This window comes from Lynx rufus, unplaced genomic scaffold, assembly GCF_022079265.1.
Source record: "Lynx rufus isolate CCGP_SWC_20201006 ecotype Redwood Valley unplaced genomic scaffold, mLynRuf1.p SCAF_1, whole genome shotgun sequence".
NCBI lineage: Eukaryota > Metazoa > Chordata > Mammalia > Carnivora > Felidae > Lynx > Lynx rufus.
Window position 1 is genome coordinate 79,326,589 of NW_025814823.1, and position 19,339 is coordinate 79,345,927.

The 19,339-nt window shown below is 48.9% G+C and overlaps 1 protein-coding gene across 1 annotated transcript in view; it reads left to right on the top strand.

The window, feature by feature from the left end:
• MYO16 (myosin XVI) overlaps positions 1-19,339 on the top strand; it is a 467,181-nt gene that overhangs the window by 383,951 nt on the left and 63,891 nt on the right. Inside the window, exons 30-32 of the mRNA XM_047086088.1 lie at positions 4,553-4,799; positions 6,966-7,237; positions 17,980-19,026. Of these exons, the coding sequence (XP_046942044.1) occupies positions 4,553-4,799; positions 6,966-7,237; positions 17,980-19,026 (1,566 nt within the window). The remainder of the gene's footprint in view (positions 1-4,552; positions 4,800-6,965; positions 7,238-17,979; positions 19,027-19,339) is intronic.

Genomic DNA, 19,339 nt, shown 5'->3' on the forward strand with positions numbered 1-19,339 from the left:
TGGAGCCCCTGCTTGAAATCTCCAAGGGGTCCCATCATTTTCTGATGAGAAAAAGCCCTGCCACACGCTGGTGCCCTGAACTATCAGAGTTTGGCAGGTCGAGCCCAAGTAACGTTCGAAGCTCAGAATTCCCTTCCAGGTGAAACCATCCCTCTTGGCCAGCTCAGGCCCCGCAGGTGGGGTGTGGGCATGGCTCTCAACCTGTCCGGGCAGGTGTGTGTGGACCCTTGGGGCTGGCAACAGAGAGGGAGAAGTGAGGGGACGGGGCTGCTCTTCTGTCCGAGCGGCATCTGTGCGGTCCGGCACAGGGTCTCTCTGGAAGGGCTGCAGGCGTTGAAAGGCTGTTGGAGCCCAGGGGAGCACCTCAGCACTCCTGTGCACTGCCTCCCTGAGAAGTGACATGAGCTCCCCTCGGGACAGTCACTTGTAATTCTCCCTCAGCCCCAGTCACCACAGACAGTGCTTTTTTTTAAAATTTTTTTTTTTCTTTCCAACGTTTTTATTTATTTTGGGGACAGAGAGAGACAGAGCATGAACGGGGGAGGGGCAGAGAGAGAGGGAGACACAGAATCGGAAACAGGCTCCAGGCTCCGAGCCATCCGCCCAGAGCCTGACGCGGGGCTCGAACTCACGGACCGCGAGATCGTGACCTGGCTGAAGTCGGACGCTTAACCGACTGCGCCACCCAGGCGCCCCCAGACAGTGCTTTAAAACAAGCCTCTCTAGACGACTCCAAGCAGGCATCTCTTTCTTGACAAGCAGGCTGGTGCTTGAGAAACACAGGCTGGGACCCCGACAGGTACGTCCCCTCCCAGCAGAGCCATCAGGCAGTCAGTGCCTGCCAGCACCCACCTCAGGCCCACGGCCCCCGTGTCCTCCAAACTGCAGGGTCGAGTGGCTGGTTCTCTGCGTGGTCTCCCGAAGCCACTCTCACCAGCCTGGAGGTCAGCCGGGCGGCGTGGGGAGCCCCAGGTGACGGAGGCAGACCCTCCCCCCAGCTCTGGGCAAGTCTGGCTCCTCTCTGGGTTATGACAGTCTGGTCATCCCCCATCCGGGTAGGGAAAGGCCGGGGCCCCAGGCCAGTGAGCCTCACATGGCCACCTGCCGGGCGATCTGAGCCCCTGCCGCGTCAGCCTCACCTGCGAGCCGGTTAGAAATGCAGAGGCTAGGGCTCCCACCACCTCGAGAATCGGAATCGGCATTTGCAGCCTCAGCTAGAACCGGGCTGGGAGGCCCCATGGACCAGACCAGTGCCCTAATACCTGAGCTGTGGAGTCATTGGAGGTCCCTATGCTGGCATGGTATTCGTCCATAGAGCAGGGTCTCAGATTCTCCTGGAAAGTTTCCTACATCACAATTAGAAGAACACGCATCTTCCTCCATCAGGGATGCTCACTAGAAAGGCCCCCTGTATTTAACGGCAAAGATTAAGCTGACCCCCGTGACCCAAAACTGAAGAAACAAGCAGAAATCTAGACACTCCTTCACCTTTAAGGATCAAAATTGAGACAGGTCTTTAAAAAAAATGGCACCAAGATAAAAACTGTAATTCCAGATTACATAAAATGAAATAATGGATATAAAAGCAGCTTTAAAATTACAGGCTCTTAAATGCAAAGCATTAATTATTGATTTTTACTTTTACATCTCTTGGAACAGCCCCTTCCATACTTTTTGCTAGTGTGAAATTTACTCAAAATGTATGTAATTTAGAGTTATTTCCAGTTTTTCAAGCGTTCTCATTTTTCTTTTGTAAATGTTGCGGGGGGGGGGTGCCGTTGGGGAGAAAGCTGTAACGTTAATCATTTTAATATTAAATTATTCCTCATGGAAGCTTCTTTTGGACCCTCTGTGTTCCTTCTGTCCTGGAGGAAAGCTGTCTGTGAAGATCTCCATGCTGTTAAGTGTATAAAAGCAGTCTTTTAAATTGTCAGCATGAGGACCAATATTGATTTGTGGCAAATTCATTTTTCCTAGTTGCCTCTTATTAAAGACACCAATTTTGAGCAACTGTTATATCATGTTTAAAGGGTTTTTCAAGGCCGCCAGTATGAAGTGTGAGAACATGGTGTCCCCCGGAGGCAGAGTGATAGACCCCCGGTGAATGTGCGTGCAGAGAATAGTGCTGCTGTTCCCTGGGGCAGAAGAAGTCTAGCTGAGCCGCATTAATTCTTCCCTTTATTCCACAAGATTAAACATCTGGAATATACCCTCACCTTCACCCTTCTAAAGTCAATGTCTCAAATTGTTTTAATGGAACAGGAATGAGCAAGCAAACTGACCAGTTTGAATTCTTGTCCTTCTCTCTCTCAACGTGCCCGTCGCGTGGTTAACACTTGTGCATTTTATAATCCTGAAAGTCTGATAGTACCTTTTATGGCTTAATATTTTTCCCCTTTAGATTAGTTCAGCATGACTGTTTTGCACTTAATACAACTGCATTCCAGAGTAGGTAAACATTTAGTATTGCCATTTGGGGGAGAAAAAAAAAGCCTTAAGCATTTTACTTTTCTTTAATGTTTATTTATTTTTTGAGAGAAAGAGACAGAGTGCAAGCAGGGGAAAAGCAGAGAGAGTGGGAGACACGGAATCAGAAGCAGGCTCCAGGCTCCGAACTGTCGGTGCAGAGCCCGATGCAGGGCTCAAACTCACAGACTGTGAGATCATGACCTGAGCTGAAGTCGGACGCTTAACCGACTGAGCCACCCAGGAGCCCTACCTTAAGCACTTTGGATGTCTGCTCATTATTTGCCTCTGCAGCTATAATTGTGGAAAGTCGTGTCCAGCTTTCCTTCCACCTTCTAATCAAGTAAAGGCATCAAAATGAGTATCATAAAAAACCCACACATTTATTCTTCTATGGCCAGGGAATACTTTAAAACACTTCATGTTTTACGGCCTTCCCCACTCCCGACATGCACTATAGAGAAAAATAAAGCATCTTTGTTACATACATTGGTTTTCCCTTGAAATTATAGATCTTAGAATTCAAGCAGCTCCTTCTAACCGTAGAAACTTAGAATTGGAAGGGACAGCGTCCTAAGGTCACAGGGCCCACACGGGAATCCCTGCACCGGTCCACAGCATCCAGGGGAAGGGGTCATCTAAATCCTCCCAAGCACACGGGCTCCCTCTCTCACGAGACGCCCTTCTCCATTTACACCCTGTGCCCATTGCTAGAACGCACCTTCTCACATGAATCACAAACATGCTTCGCTATGACTCCTCCGTTGGGGCTCTGCTCTCTGGAGAGCTAAGGCAGCGTCTGTATGGTCAAAGGGAGAGGAGTGAGTTTGTCATGTAAGCACAGAGAGCTGAACCCTGGCTCTCCCGTTCATTGGTCGTGTTTGCCCAGAGAAGTTTTCTTGACTTCACTAAGCTCTTTCTTTGGTTGCAAAATGGACCTAATGGCGTATTAATTATCACCGGGGTTTGGCATTTGACGATGGAAGGACTAACGCATGAAAGTACCTTTAAAATGGTGGGCATGACTACCTTTATTTGCAAGTCTTACCATTAGTTAGTGACAGGCTGACGACTTCAAAGTATGTTCACCCACTTATTCCTCCCGGTTCTCACACATTTTTCTAGCTCCATATCCCCGGAAAGCAGAAAGGACATCCTAAATTTCTACACAACCTCTTTCCAGAGTCTTTTTTTTTTTTTTCAACGTTTATTTATTTTTGGGACAGAGAGAGACAGAGCATGAACGGGGGAGGGGCAGAGAGAGAGGGAGACACAGAATCGGAAACAGGCTCCAGGCTCTGAGCCATCAGCCCAGAGCCCGACGCGGGGCTCGAACTCACGGACCGCGAGATCGTGACCTGGCTGAAGTCGGACGCTTAACCGACTGCGCCACCCAGGCGCCCCATCTTTCCAGAGTCTTAAATGCAGACTCTGCATTTACGTGAGAGAGGGAGCCCGTGTGCTTGGGAGGATTTAGATGACCCCTTCCCCTGGATGCTGTGGACAGGTGCAGGGATTCCCGTGTGGGCCCTGTGACCTTAGGACGCTGTCCCTTCCAATTCTAAGTTTCTACGGTTAGAAGGAGCTGCTTGAATTCTAAGATCTATAATTTCAAGGGAAAACCAATGTCTTAAATGCAGTGTTAGCTTTTCCAGGAGTTTAATCATGGCCTGGTTAACACATCACATGATATGTCAGAAGACTACTTCCATAAGCCTCAGACGTTTCTGATATAATGGTCCTAAAATGGTCCAGTTGGAGCCCCACTGCAGAATTCTCTGGGGTTTGAACCTACTTCCTGCCCTCTGACTTTAGTCCAGTCCATCACGTCCAGCCTGTGTTAGGGAAAGAAGTGTGGACGTGTCAGGACTCGAATTAAGGAATTTGCGTCTAGTGTTATCATTGCTGGGTTTCGATATCTTTCCAAATACGAGATTAGAATGTTTTGTGAACTCTTATTCTGAGTCAAACGGGTCTTATTTTCTAGCTGCTCAAACATAAATGTGTTGTGACTTTTGTTTGTTGCACGTCTGGGGTTTCACTTCTGCTCTTCTGGCTGACCCCTGATTGTGTTCTTTTATGGAAGTTATAAGAGGATTTCTAGCACGCCAGCACTTGCTTCAGAAAAGGAGCATCAGACAGCGAGAGGTCACGTCCATCAACAGCTTCCTGCAGATCACAGAGGACATGGGGTTGAAGACCTACGATGCCCTGGTCATTCAGAACGCTTCCGACATTGCACGTGAAAATGACCGGCTCCGGAACGAAATGAAGGCTGCTCACCATCAAGAGAAGGCGGAAGCCAGAAACAAGCCAGAGGAAGGAGCCAAAAGGTAAAGGCAGATAGAATGCAACTTTAATTACCTTTGTAATTGATCCGTGGAGCCAAGAAAATTCCGATAGCCCTTAATGCAAAGTTCAGTCAAACATGACAGCGGTTACGGGAAGAAGAGTGGATACACGCACAGTTTGCTATCTGAAACCTCCTCGCGATCTAAAAGGGTCCCCTCTTGTGGTTTCTTTTCTTGCAGTAGGTGCTATATGTGTTAGTTTTGCCAGAGGAAGTAATCACCGCCTCCCCTATGATGCTTGTATCACTTACCATCTCAAGGCCAAAGTTTTAAGGCAGCTAACGTTTCTGTCTTAGCAAAAATATATAACTTGGTGCTTGACATCTTTATATAAGTCCATTTTTTTTAATTTCTTTTTAACATTTACTCATTTTTGAGAGGCAGAGAGAAACACAGCGTGAGTGGGGGAGGGGCAGAGAGAGACGGAGACACAGAATCCGAAGCAGGTTCCAGGCCCTGAGCTGTCAGCACAGAGCCTGATGCAGGGCTTGAACTCATGGACTTCGAGACTGTGAGATCATGACCTGAGCTGAAGTCGGACGCTTAACCGACAGAGCCACCCAGGTGCCCCTATACAAGTCTTATGTATATAAGGGTGACTCGTAGAAACTTCTGGAAATCTGACCCCCCAAATGGGCATAATGGTATATTCTGTTTTCTGAAAGCAGAAAAGTAGTGAAATCAATGGTTGTATGTATTATATTGCCCTTAGTAATCTGTCACATTTTCTTCGCCAATACGGAAGGTTTGGGGGAAAGCTTTTGATTTTAAAGTTCACTTCAGATGCTGAGCTCGAAATAGAAATGTGCAGGCAACCTGGTCCTCCTCCAGTTTGTCACTCTTGCCTGTCTGTGAATGACGAGGACACCCGTGGCCCTCAGTCGCCCTCCCTGGGAGGGCAGGGACCTGGGTCCTAACTCGCCGTCGGGCAGATGTTTGTTTTTCCGCAGGAACTTGGCGCTATCTGGTTGTTTCCCATCGAAAACGACTCCCCTTCGTCTTCAATGCCTATGTCAAATGATTTTTTATTAAAGATGAAATGGTGATGTGTCTCTCGCTAATTAGCTTCAAATATCTCAGTGATTAAATACTGAAAAAAATTCCCTTTGTACGGAAAACTGTAATTAAACATTACAGGGAAAACAAATTATTCACTGAGTGCCACTGAGTGCTAGCTTTCATCTTCAGCTAGTTCATTTTCTACATGGGTGTCTGGCTGTGCCTTGTGGTAGATCCCAGCCCGGCTGGTGCTCTGCCACACAAAGATATAATTACAAGAACAAATGCTCGGAGACTCCTTGTAAAATGAATGCATTGACATCTCACTAGTACATGATTACATTGACATGTGAAGCCAGAAGGAATTTTTTTTTTTTTAGACCAGATAACTATTCATTTCATCTGACTCCCAGAATAATATTTATTATTTTCACGGCAGGCACTAAACCGCCACCCCAATTTCCCAATTTGATTACGTGTTCATTCGCCTGATGTAAAATTAAGGGAAGAAGGAATTTTTTTTTTCTATTGAGTCACTGGATCCCAGTGGCGGTTCGCTTGGCATTGGACAACCAGATGAAGTAACAGAACAAAAATAATAATTCTGCGCATAATGAAATGATTTGTTCACGGAGTTTACGTGAGGGGAGAAGAAGGAAGGGGAGAGAGGGCGCGCGAGAGGAATGTAAACTTTTGACAGTTTTAAGTCAAGTATCTGCCCTTTGCCAACGGGAGACGATGAACTCCTTGCATTTGATGCATCAGTAACTCTCTATTAAGATGGATATTATCATCCCCGAAATTATCATTCAGATTGAAATTCTGGTTTTCTGACTTGCTTAATAATCAGAGTGTGAAAAATTCATTCAGGGAGTGCCTGATAGAAAACGGGGCGCTCCTTCAGAAGGGTTGCGTTTGTGTGAGATTTTGAAAAAGTCACCGTGATGCATCTCCCCCGTGCTCATTCATCATAGAGCTGGGGCCGGAAGGCTGGGCCGCCCTCTCTGGATGCCGGGTTAATCAGAGTGCTACCCATGAATCCTCCGGCCGCGGTGTGATTGTGTCTGCTTGAGCGGGTTCATTGTTACCACCTGAATAATGCATCTGGGCCCCTCTGGTGGGGTGCTGTTTGTGTGTTGTTCCCCCAAGAGCCGAAGACAAGGGTGGACCCAGGCATTTCCAGTACACCTCCATCCCGGTACCCATGGCGGTGGATGGCCTGATCCAGTCTCTGGCTGGCCCGTCCACCCGGTCTCCTTCCCTGCACTCGGTGTCCAGCCTGGATGACAGCAGTGGCCTCCCGTCGCCGCGGAAACAGCCTCCACCCAAGCCAAAGAGGGACCCCACCACGCGGCTGAGCGCCTCCTACGAGGCCGTGAGCGCCTGCCTATGGGCAGCAGCAAGGGAGTCGGCCAGTGAAGGTCAGTGGAGAAGAGGAGGGGAGTGCCTGTTTGGGGCCCCGATGTTCTGCCTTCCGGTGTCTGAGTGCCCACAGCAGTATCATTGCCCTAATATATTTTTAATAGAAATCCGTCCAGCTGTTGGCTTGCCAGCAGCTTCTTCATCATTAAATATACATAATATGTATTCAGTTCTCTAAGCGTCTTAGGGAAAAGCCACTTAGATATCATTTCCTCACTTCCCGGCCCCACGTCAGCATCCTCGACGTCGGGGCTCTGACCGGAGTGTCTGTCCTAGTCTGCGTAGATGTTCACTGACCACAATCCTCAAAAAATTCATCAGGCTTCCCTATGACCACAATCTAATCAAAAATTAAGTCTGTTTTATCATGTGGAAAGTGAAACATTCAGGCAGAGGAGAATCCCACCACGGCAGAATTCAGTAGGCAGAACTTGGGGTGTCTAGCTGAGGGAAGTTTCTACGTTGGTGGCCTAGAAATATTTATGCAAAGAAAGGAGGAAGCCACCGTCTTTTCTCAGTGCAATCTCTCGCCGACTAGTTCATGGGCTTAGTGTTGCCTGATGATTAATTTTTACGATAGTGAAGCATCGAGGGAGCACCCCTTGACAGAACAGGCACTAATTCTGCAGAGTTTATGTATCACCTACCGAAAGTTAGGCCCGTCGTAGGCCCGTGGGGATACGTAATAAAGGAAACAAACAATTATCTTTCCTTGTGGGGTTTACGTTCTAGCATGGGAAGACACATGCTCAGCGCAATAAACAAGTAAATAGATAAAGTCTGTTAGCAGATCACCGCTGCAGAGAAAAATAAACAGGGTAAGAGGTGATAGTGCCGGGGTGGGGTGGGGTGTGGTGTGAGATTCTGCATGAAATAGCGAGTTAGATTTCACTAAGAAGTATCACCTGAACACAGGATGGATCACAATTCCTTCTGTTAACAAATGAGCCCAGGATTCAAAGGCACAGCAAAACCACACGCTCATGTGTGGGAGCAGGTGGGTGACGCCATGGTGGGAAGACCGTGGGTCGGCGGCCACGAGCAGTGAGAAGGCCCCAGTTATCTTCCCAGATGCCTTTTTTTTTTTTTTTGGTCGCTTTAAGAAAGAATAGGTCTTTAAGAGAATTTTTATTAAAGCCTAATCCCATTACTATTGTACTGTATGAGTCATGCCATGATCCTACGTAGGCGTCAGGGATGTGGGAGAAATTCCTAAGTCTGGGGAGAGGAGTGCAGGTGTGTTTCTCACGTCCGTGCGGCAAGAACAGCCACAAAAGGTGAAAATAGCGCTCCAGAGGGCCTCGGGAGGTCAGGCTTCGGTGGATGCAGATGTGAGCGCAGACACGGTGTTAGAACAGGAGGTGAAGGGCCACTGGCCTCTGATGTAGCCCACGGGCCGGAAGTGGCCGTAGACTGAGCACATCGTGAACGCATTCCCTGGAAAAGGGGAACACATCCCGTTTCCGTCCTTACTTGGGGACCTCTGCGCAGGATTTACAGGGTGGAGCTGAAACAGGTGTGCTGAGATGAGAAGAAGGATCCCTTTGGCTTTATTGGAAGAGGAAGATTAGCGCCCAACAAGCTAACACTAACGAGACAAGGAGAAAGGGAAATAGACTAGGATAGCATCAGAAGTTCGAAGCAACGTGAAACGAGGTTGAACGCTGCCGTGTATGTGAGACGGCTCCCTGCCCAGATTCCAACACTGCACACAGGTTCTGTGACTCTGAGTAAGTCAGCTGCAGAGTAGTCTGTAACCTCTAGAAAGTTCTGTGCGTGCACATTACAAACCACTGCTCTGCGCTTCAGGGTCTGGAGTCGTCAGGTGCCCACCAGGCACATCGCCATGAAGGGTGAGAAAATGTTGGGGATGGAGTAAAAAAATGTCTATTAAAAATTGGTTACTCAAGAACCATAGGAGAGAAAAATATATAAAAAAGAAGATGACAGAATAAAAGATTAATGAAAAGGAAAGAGAAAGGCCACACGGTCAGCCTCTGAAATTCCTACTCCTGTGGGAGTCACCAGGCTCTTAAGTCTCACTTAAGAGATTGCAGGATTTTTATGTAAAACGTTAAGTCCTTGGATCCCAATTCCAGCGGGCATGTGACTAAGGCACTTGTCGGGGTCTCCCCTGCTGATCACATCCCCATGAACTGGCATTTTGGAGGCCACCCCCTAAGGCAGTGTTTTGATGGCTGTCACATTATTTGTCCCCTCTTACAAGATTCTTAATGTGGACTTTATGACCACCGCTCATCTCCTGCGGTTGAAGATGAACTCCTTTCATCGAACCTGCTGATTGGATTGGCCAGGTGTGCCGGCTGGTTTTTGTAGGATCAGGAGTCGGGGGCCAGTGCGGGGCCCAGGCACCAGGGTCTCCAGTCCGTAACTGTAATGGTGGCCACACCCTCCAGAGATAAACCTGCCGCGCACAGGGGTTCTGGCCCCGTTTATGCATTTGTGACAGGAGCTGGAAATGGCCAGTCCAGACGCCCCTAGCTCTTTGTGGCTCTTTCCATTTAAACTCAGTGAAATTTCAAACTCAGTTCCTCAGTCATGAGTCACACTGCAAGGGTGTGGATTCTCCCATCATCATAGAAACTTCTGTCAGACAGCATTGATTCCACGGGCCTCGTGTGTGTACCATGAGGACAACGCTGGGTTCTTTTGCACCTAGTAATATGTCACAAAATCATCTTTCTGCAGAAGACAGGAAGGAACTTGGATTGCTATATAAAACGCTCTGTGAACCTTGGTTTCACAAGAAAAGGACCACAACTAGTCACGTTCTTACCCGAGTCATTCCTTTTGGCCTACCAAAAACTCAACAAGTCAGCTCAGAGGGTCCTTTGGTAAAGGGGAACTGCTGGAAAATGAGAGCCAAGAATTTTAGAGAAACCAATGATCAGGTTACATTCAAGCTTGTGCCCAGGCCTGTTCTTATTAACACATGCCTCTCCTATAGGTTTGCCCCCAGTCACCACAGCCAGTATACAGGGAGGCACTGGAGAGGGCTCACTTTTTTCACCACCTTTGTGCCTGGAAAGCATGAAGCAGTTTGATAAGCCCAGCAAATGTTGACACCTGTGCACAAGCTATTAGCAAGCTCGAGCCAACTATTTGCAAGTCTAGTTGACCTTGAAACAACGCAGTTTGGAGCTGCGTGGGCCCACTTATGCGTGGAATTGTTTTTCCGTACAGTACAATCCTGAAAATGAAAATGTATTTTCTCTTCCTTCTGATTTTCTTACTAACGTTTTTTTTTTCACTTGTCTTTTAAGTAGTCATAATAGAGAAAAATTTTATTAGCTTACTTTAGGTGAAGGAAAACCATTAGGCTGAATTCTCAGATTATTTTATAACAAGAGGATAAGATTAACATTGGTATAAAATTCAAACTGCTTAGTAATGTTTCCTTTTCGCTAGCTTGCTTTATTGTAAGACTACAGTACGCCTAAGACATTTGCAAAATATGTGTTAGTCGAATGTTTATGTTATCGGTAAGGCGGCTGCAACAGTATGCTATTTAGGAGTAAAGTTTAGGGACAGTCAAAAGTTATATACAGATTTTCAACTGCACGGGGGGTGGGGGGTGAGGGGGTGTGGTAGTCCTACCTGCCTGCATTGTTCAACTGTGCTATTTGTTAAAAGCCTGGGGTTGTTCTTTGCAAACAGTAACTAGGAAGGAAAACAGCAGCCCATTCCTTAGAAATAATACCTTGAGGAATCCATAATTTTTAAAAGCAAATCCTGCCTAACTCCATTCTCAATAAGGCAACTTATATGCATAGATATAAGAGTTCATCTTTGACTTAACTTGGAAGTAACATTTTATCAATTTTCTTTTTTCACTATCTGGTTTACATCTTTATTCTAGAATAGCCCTTGGCACACATTAGGCACTGAATACGTACTCAGTGAACAATTTGATTCTTATTGATAAATCAAAATAAGCACAATTTGGCCAGGTTCAAATTTTACCCTTGGGATTTGTTGAATTCGGACTGTCAGTGTATTTTTCACAGAAGCCCCCTGATTCTGTTTTGCTGTTCCATGAAATTTGACAGAAATCAGGTCTTCCGTGAACGCCATCCTGAGAATATGTCACTGGATATAGAAGAACGGGATTGCGGATTTCACAACTTATGGACACATTTGTCCATTCAACACATAGTAATTCAGTATATTCCGTGATCTGGCTCCCCCAGAGGGCCACAGAGACCAGTGGGGGAGATAAATGGACAAACAGATTATGAGATAGAGTAACAGCAAAAACAGCAGATGGTGTGGAGCGCGAAGCAAGGGGGCTGACCCTTGCTGGAGATGGGGAGGGGTCGGGAAGGACCTTAAGTGACATTACACATGTGGGGTGCAGACCAATGGGTAAGATGGGTTAACGGCAAAGGTTATGGACTCCTCCCACTGAAAAAAAATGTTATAACAAGGTCACAATATATCACGGCTCGGGGAGGCCCCGTTTGTTTTTGTTTTTTGTTTTTCCTTTTTCCAATTTGTAGCTGGTTGTAAATTGATGCTACATTCACTCATGTATGCAGCTAGTCTGGACATCTTTTATGTCCAAGGTCCCGTACTAAGCATTAAGTTTCCTCTGACACTAGGCAAAATCACACTGGAAGGATTGGAATACAGTGGATATGTACACACACACAGAGGCAAATATTTTCTTGATGAACAAGCTTCTCGTTCATTTTTTCTCATAGATTAAATATGTAGGTCCTTGGCTTTCAGTGAGAATAGAGCCAAATAACTTGTGTCCTGAGCCAAATGGCAACTTAAAAGCCACCGACATGCCTTAGCAAACCCTCAAAGGGCAAGTATTCTGTCTACGATCATTCTTATCTCCTAACGGAACCTAAAAATGACATAAGTCCCTAGATCACTGCACAGTAGCTCAGATAAGAGTCAAGTTTGAGAATGCAGGGTTTAACACTTAAGCTACTGTTAGGACACCAGGACTTGCCCTAGAGGTGTCCTTTGACCGTGAAATATTTCTCCCTGACCGCATCTTGATGGAGTCACAGGTATTTTCTCCATAAATCTTAAGACTAAACAATTGTTAACAAAATTCTTTTTTTTAAACAAAATTGTTAACAGAAATTCACTTTTCATAACCCTTACATCCATATTTGCAAACGAACTATTAACAAGCATTTGTGTGAACATGCGTGCACACACACACACACACACACACACACAGCCATAAAATCAAATGAGACTTTAATACTCCAACTGTGGACTTCTAATTTTAGTTTATGAAGACCAAAGCTTTCCAGGTCTCACCCCCAAAGAATCGAATTCAGTAGTTACGGGGTGGGGCGGGCAAATGCGTTGTCTGCATTCTCAGTAAAGCACCCCAGGTCGTCTGGTGCTGCCGAAGCCTGGCCCACACTCCACAGAAGCCGGCCGGTCACTCATGGTTAATTTCCGGTTGTGTAGCAAGTAAGAAGATGATGACCATAGGAGCTGGCCCTTACTCAGTGTCTGTTAGGTGCTGGGCATTATTCTAAGCATCTTCAATCTTTACAGCTACCCAGTGGAGTGGCGCCACCACTGTGACCCTTTTGTGGTTGAAAACATTGAGTCGGGGAGCGGTGGTAATATAACCTGTCCCTTGTCACACATCCATGCTCTGGACCCAGGCAGTGGGGCCTTGGAGGCCAGCCTTTCTATTGCCTCCAAATAAGCCATGCTACTTCTATTTATAACAGTTTAATACAAAAACAAAATGAAACAACAAAAAAAAACCAACATTCCATCTGCATCAAAAGCAAACCTTGAGGGAATGTATCAGTTATCTGTTGTTGTTTAACAGCTCATCCAAAACATAGGGATTTAGATGCAATGCAGTCATTTAATGCTAGTGCTTGGATTGTGGGTGTTCACTGGGCTCCTCTGGGTGGTTCTCAGTCAAGGTCCCTTGTGAAGCTGCAGGTCATGGCTGGTGGCTGGAATCACCCGAAAGCCGGTCACTTGCACTTCTGGTTAAGGACTATGACTCCTTGGGCATCTCTGTCTCGAGATGGTCTCTCCACGTGGTGTGTGCAGCATGACGGGTTGAGGGTACCTGGATGTCATATGTAGAGAATCAGTGTGGCAAAGGCTCATAGGCTCCAGGAAGAGAGCACCAGGCAGCCCTGGTGGTCGTGCATCTCGTGTTCACCAGCTTCCACCTGTCAGGCAGTCCCAAGGGTGCATCCGGGTTGAAGAAGGAGAAACAGTCTCCGAGTCTTGATAGGACTGGAAACACTATTGTGGCCAATTTGGGGGAAATTCAGTTCCATTCCACCCACTGGACAAAACAATTCACACCCTTCCCGCATCTGAAATGCACTCACTCCTCCTCCAAACTCCCCAAAGCCTCATCCCCTCACCCCTACCAGGGCCAGACCCAAAGTCCCCACCTCATCCATCTCTGCCAGACCCTGGTGTCCCGGGCTCAGGGACAGCTGCTTAGCCAGGCAGCTCTTCCAGGATGCCCCCTTCTATCTGAAGACAGGTTCTCTATTCCTTACGGGGAGTACCTGGAGGGATGGGTGTGGATGCCCTTGACCGGAGCGGGGAGTTTGGGAGGCACGAGGCACTTCTGTACGACACCTGGGTATGTGATGTGCCTATAGAATTTAGTCCTATGCCTGGAAATGATTTTTTGTGACTCTTAGGTCCATGTTCTGCAGTCTTGGCTCACCTTCGATTTATAATTCCTGATCCACAAGAGGCATCTTATTTGGGGCTCTCAGCCTGCTTTCTGCTCATAAAATTTTGAGGCACCAGAACTTTCCATTTTGTAACGCCTCTGCTCCTTTCAGTGCACGCTGATACAATTCCCTTAAAAGCTTTGTGAGTTTCTTGTGAGTCGGTTTCTAATCCACTCCACTAGTGAAAAGCCACAGCCACTAACTTTTTTGAGACAATCTCTTCTCTACTCTGGGCTCTCTCCAGGAGTTCTGTGGGGCAAAGCTCTCAATGTTCTTACAAGTCCTGTGGGCTTGCTGCTTTGGAAGGGTGCGTGAGGCCCTAATTTAAATCTTTCTGAGGTCTTAACAAAGGGTCGCAAAGCCATGATCTTGGCCCCATGTTTGTTTTTCCTGGAAACGGCCCAGATTTCATCTCTGCTTGGAAGTTACTTCTTCACTTGGGAATTATTTGCCATCTGGACAGCCTGGCAGTGAAGAGCCATGTTATTTTCAAGCCCAGAAAGCCCTGGCTCCTTTATAGTTACTAGTTCTTTCTTTAGCTTATGTCTTTACTCTCACATTTTACTAGAGGAAGCTAGAATAATCCAGAAGGCAGCTTTCGCACTCTGCCTGCAGCCCTCCTTCGCTAGATCACCCACCTCCCAGAGCATGGTTTCTATTTTCCACACCACCACAGGTGACAGTGCTGCTGACCCTTCCGTGGTGGCATAAAAAGGGCTGTGCTTCCTCCAGGTTCCAGAATTTCTCCCTCCCCTTGAAGCCTCACCAAGAGCACTCTTAAGGATCACCACGCTTCTGCTAACATGCTCTTCAAGGATCCTCCAATTTTCCAAAGCCACTGGCACACTTTTCAAGTAATCTCATAGTAGCACCCTCCAGGTACCGATATCTACAGTAGCTTTCTATTGCCATATAACAAACCTCTCCAAAATCCAGTGGCTTAAAATAACAAGCATGATGTTGTTCTCTCTCAGCAGCTGGCTGGGCTCAGCAAAGCCACCTCCTGGTTCTGCCACAGCTGTGGTGAGATGGTGGCTGGTGTGGAATCATCAGAAGACTCAGTTCACTAGATATTTCTGGTGTCTAGGCTGGGGAAACCCAGACAGCTGAGGGCCCCAGCGGATGGGGTCCCCCGGTGTTTCTTTCATCTCTGTGGCCTCTCCACACATGTGCTCCACAGCAGGGCTGCTCCAGGGTAGACAGATGTCATGCATAAAGATCAGGGCCCCCAAGATGTGTCCCAAGGGTGCAAGAGCCAGACAGAAGCTGTACTGCCCATGATCCAGCCTCAGAAGGCAGGTGGCTTCCCCTTTGTCATAGTTTATTCATCAGGGGCAGGCAGTCACAGAGGCCCTCCTGGCTTCCAGGTTCTGGAAGAGCATGTGGGGTTGAAAATACCACTGAAGCCAGTTTTGGCAAATACAATCTGCCACAAATCCTTTAAATTATTCAAATCTTCGGAACAATTCTGTAATACTAATGTTAAAAATGTGTTTGGTTCATTAGCTTTCTAAAAGCTTATGAGCTGCTGTGTTTTAGCACATTGAAAGCCTTTGGAATAATGCTCACGAATTACGGAGTTACGCATGTTTGGTATTTTCTGCTCTTAAAAGTTGGCTGCTTTGGGGAACCCTGTATAATACTGGCTTACAAAGATGTCCAGTGGGTTGGAAAATTAATTTTGTTCTTTTCCTTTCTCATTTGGATCCCCCCCCCCATTTGGTCCATGATTACAGTGTGCCAGAGCACGAGCTGGCCACTTTACATACAATATCTCTCCTTTTTATTCCTCTGAGATAATTACTGACATCATCATTTTGTGTGTGACTCTACTGGAGCTTAGAGAGACTTGCCCATGACCTCCTTCAAGTTCACAGCTGGCACCTTGCCATCCCCCCACACACACACACGTACACACACATGCACGCACACACACACACACACACACACACACACACACACACAGTTCTCCAACCACTTACTGTGACCTGTTGTTCCTGGTCCTGGCATGTAGCACATTCCAACGTGTGAGCATATTTACTTGTCTGTTTTTACTGTTTGTATTGTCTGCACCCCCCACCAGGGCAGAAGAAGGTAGGGAACGTTTTGTCCGTGTTCACAAATGTGTCTCGGTCAGTGCTGCTGGAATGCAGGACAAAATGAATGACTGCAGGAAGGAGAGAACACACCGGGACCTAAATCCACTCTACGTGCATGTGACAGAAAACCTGGCTGCTTTGAACAGCTCAGGAACTCAGCAGAATTAGCTGTGCTTCTATGAAGGATTCCTTCAGGGGAATAAAAGACCACATTAATCAAATAGTTCAAGATTTTTGAGAACTTTTGCTATTTCAGCAACACTCTCTGCAGTTTTTTAAAATTAACATCTCGGTTTCCAGAGCCATTATAGTGAACAAGAACACGTTTACAATGTATAGTAAAAATATGTTTTAAAAAGTGTTTTTGGAAGTTTTTCATTTCTTTTAGGTTTATTTACTTTTTCTGAGAGAGAGAGAGCGGGTGCACACACACATGCACGCATAAGCAGGGGAGGGGCAGAGAGGAGGGACAGAATCCCAAACAGGCTCCACGCCGTTAGTACAGAGGCAGATGTGAGCCTGGAACTCACAAACTGTGAGAACTCACAAATCTGAGCCAAGATCCAGACGGGTGCTGAACTGACTGAACCACCCAGGCACCCCTGGAATTTTTAAAAATTAGCCTTTAATAAATGTTGGGGTCATATTTAAATAGTTTTTCTTCTTCGTTCATTGTTTTTCTAAATATCTCCTGTTTCAACAAGAAGTTTCCGCCTCAGTGGGCGGGGCGCCTGGGTGGCTCAGTCGGTTGGGCTTATAACTTGGGCTCAGGTCATGATCTCGCAGTTCGTGGGTTTGAGCCCCGTGTAGGGCTCTGCGCTGACAGCTCAGAGCCCGGAACCTGCTTTGGATTCTGTGTCTCCCTCTCTCTCTGCCCCTCTTCTGCTCATGCTGTCTCCCCTCGCCCCTCAAAAATAAATGTTAAAAAAATTTGAAATAATTTAAAAAAATAAGAAGTTTCCATCTTAGATGTTGTTTTTGGTTTTGTGTTTTTACCTTCTGTTTTTTTTTTATTTTTTTTTAACGTTTTTATTTATTTTTGAGACAGAGAGAGACAGAGCATGAACGGGGGAGGGGCAGAGAGAGAGGGAGACACAGAATCCGAAGCAGGCTCCAGGCTCTGAGCCATCAGCCCAGAGCCCGACACGGGGCTCAAACTCACGGACCGCGAGATCGTGACCTGAGCCGAAGTCGGACGCTTAACCGACTGAGCCACCCAGGCGCCCCCTGTTTTTTTTTTTTTTTAAGTGATCTCTAAGCCCAGCGTGGGGCCCAAACCCTGACCCCTGAGATCAAGCGGCCCAGGCTCTTCTTGAGCCAGCCCGGCACCCCCTTCCACTTAGAAGTTCCTGGTGACATGTTGTATCTTGATTCCCGTTAAATACGTGCTTCCGTTAAGGATTCAAATATACTGGTTAATTGTAAAACTCACCCTTGGCATCTTTTTTAGAAAGTCCTTTCTAAGAAAGTAATCTCCCCAGGACATGTTGGTGTTTTGTCGCCCGTATACCATTCACAAGGAGCCGAGGCCTTTCCTACAGGAAGCATCCATATGCCACTAACTAGCCAAGGTCCCTGCCGGCCCTGGGGAGGGTCGGTTCAGTCCACACTTACTTCACAGCTGTATCAGGCCCGAGGAGTGCAGGCAGAGTATGTTCCAGAAAGCAGATCTGAAAGGCCCTCCCCAGGGCTTCGCCCTTCCCCTGTGCAGGTGGCTGACCATCCCGGGCCACCTCGCTGCCCACCTGACGCCTTCCTCAACCGGTACACTTGGCCTCCAGCTGCGGGGTCTGGATAGGTCTCCTCGCTGGGAGTCCAGGGCTCTGGAGGGCAGAGGGAGGCAGGCGGGGTGCTCGCGGTGGGACCCCGGGGTAAGGAGGGGGCCTGGCTGACACCTGCGTCCCTCCCCTGTGCCCCCTCCAGCTCTGACCCGGCCCAGGCCGCACAGCGACGACTACAGCACCATGAAGAAGATTCCTCCCCGCAAGCCCAAGCGCAGCCCCAACACCAAGCTCAGCGGCTCCTCCGAGGAGATCGCGGGCGCGCGGCGCAGAGGCGGCCCGAGGTGCACGCTAGGGGTCCCCGCGCCCCCCGCGCCCCCCGCGCGCGCCCCGCCGGAGCCCGACCCCGAGCCCGAGCCCGTGTACATCGAGATGCTGGGCCGCGCCGGCAGCCCTGAGCAGGCCGAGGCCGTGTACGAGGAGATGAAGTACTTCGCGCCCCCCGAGGCGTCCGCGTCGTCCCCAGCTCTGCCCAGTGACAGTCGGAACCCCGTCCCCGGGGAGGAGGGCGACGGGGGCTGCCCGGCCGCCGGGTCCTGCAGAGACGCGTGCGACATCCCGGCCCCTTTCCCCAACCTGCTCCCTCACCGCCCCCCGCTCCTGGTGTTCCCCCCGACCCCTGTCACCTGCTCCCCGGCATCCGACGAGTCGCCCTTGACGCCGCTGGAGGTGAAGAAGCTGCCGGTGCTGGAGACCAACCTCAAGTACCCCGTGCAGGCCGAAGGCTCTAGCCCGCTGTCCCCGCAGCACGCCAGGAACCCCAAGAGCGACGGGGATGGGCCCGCGTCCCCCGGCCCGCCCGCGCCCGGCGGCTCGCCCCCCACGCCGCCGCCTCCCCCCGCGCCCCCGACCCCCCGGCCGCCCACGCACTTCGCCTTCCCCCCGGAGCCCGTGGGCGCCGCGGCCCGAGCGACAGCCGTCCCCGACGCGCCCAGGGCGCCCCAGCCGCCCCACTCTGCGCCCGCGGGGGGCGCGTGCAGCTCTCTCCCCAAGGCCCCCTACTCCCCCGGGAGGGCCGCCAGGCCCGAGCACCGCAAGGCCAGCGCCAGCCCGTCCTCCCCGGTGCCCTACAGCCCCCCGAACTGCAGAGCCCTCAGCAGCCCCCTGGACGAGCTGACCAGCCTCTTCAACTCCGGAAGGAGCTTGCTACGCAAGTCGGCGGCCGGGAGGAGAATCAGGGATCCCGAAGGTAGGCGGAGAGGAGAAGCGGGGACCCCGGAGGTAGGCGGGGAGGAGAATCGGGGACCCCGGAGGTAGGCGGAGAGGAACCCGCAGGTAGGAGAATCGGGGACCCCGAAGGCAGGCAAAAAAGGAACCCGCGCCGGGGTGCATAGCACACAGGTGTGCATCTCCGCCTCGGGGTCCGCGTGCCTGCACACGCGCACATCCTTGTCTGTTGCTTAAACACGGCTTCGGGGGACTGAGTGGCCATTCCGAGCAGATGCCCACTTAAAAACATCTTGTGCAGCCGATGTGGTCAAGGGGGTAAGAATATTTCCATT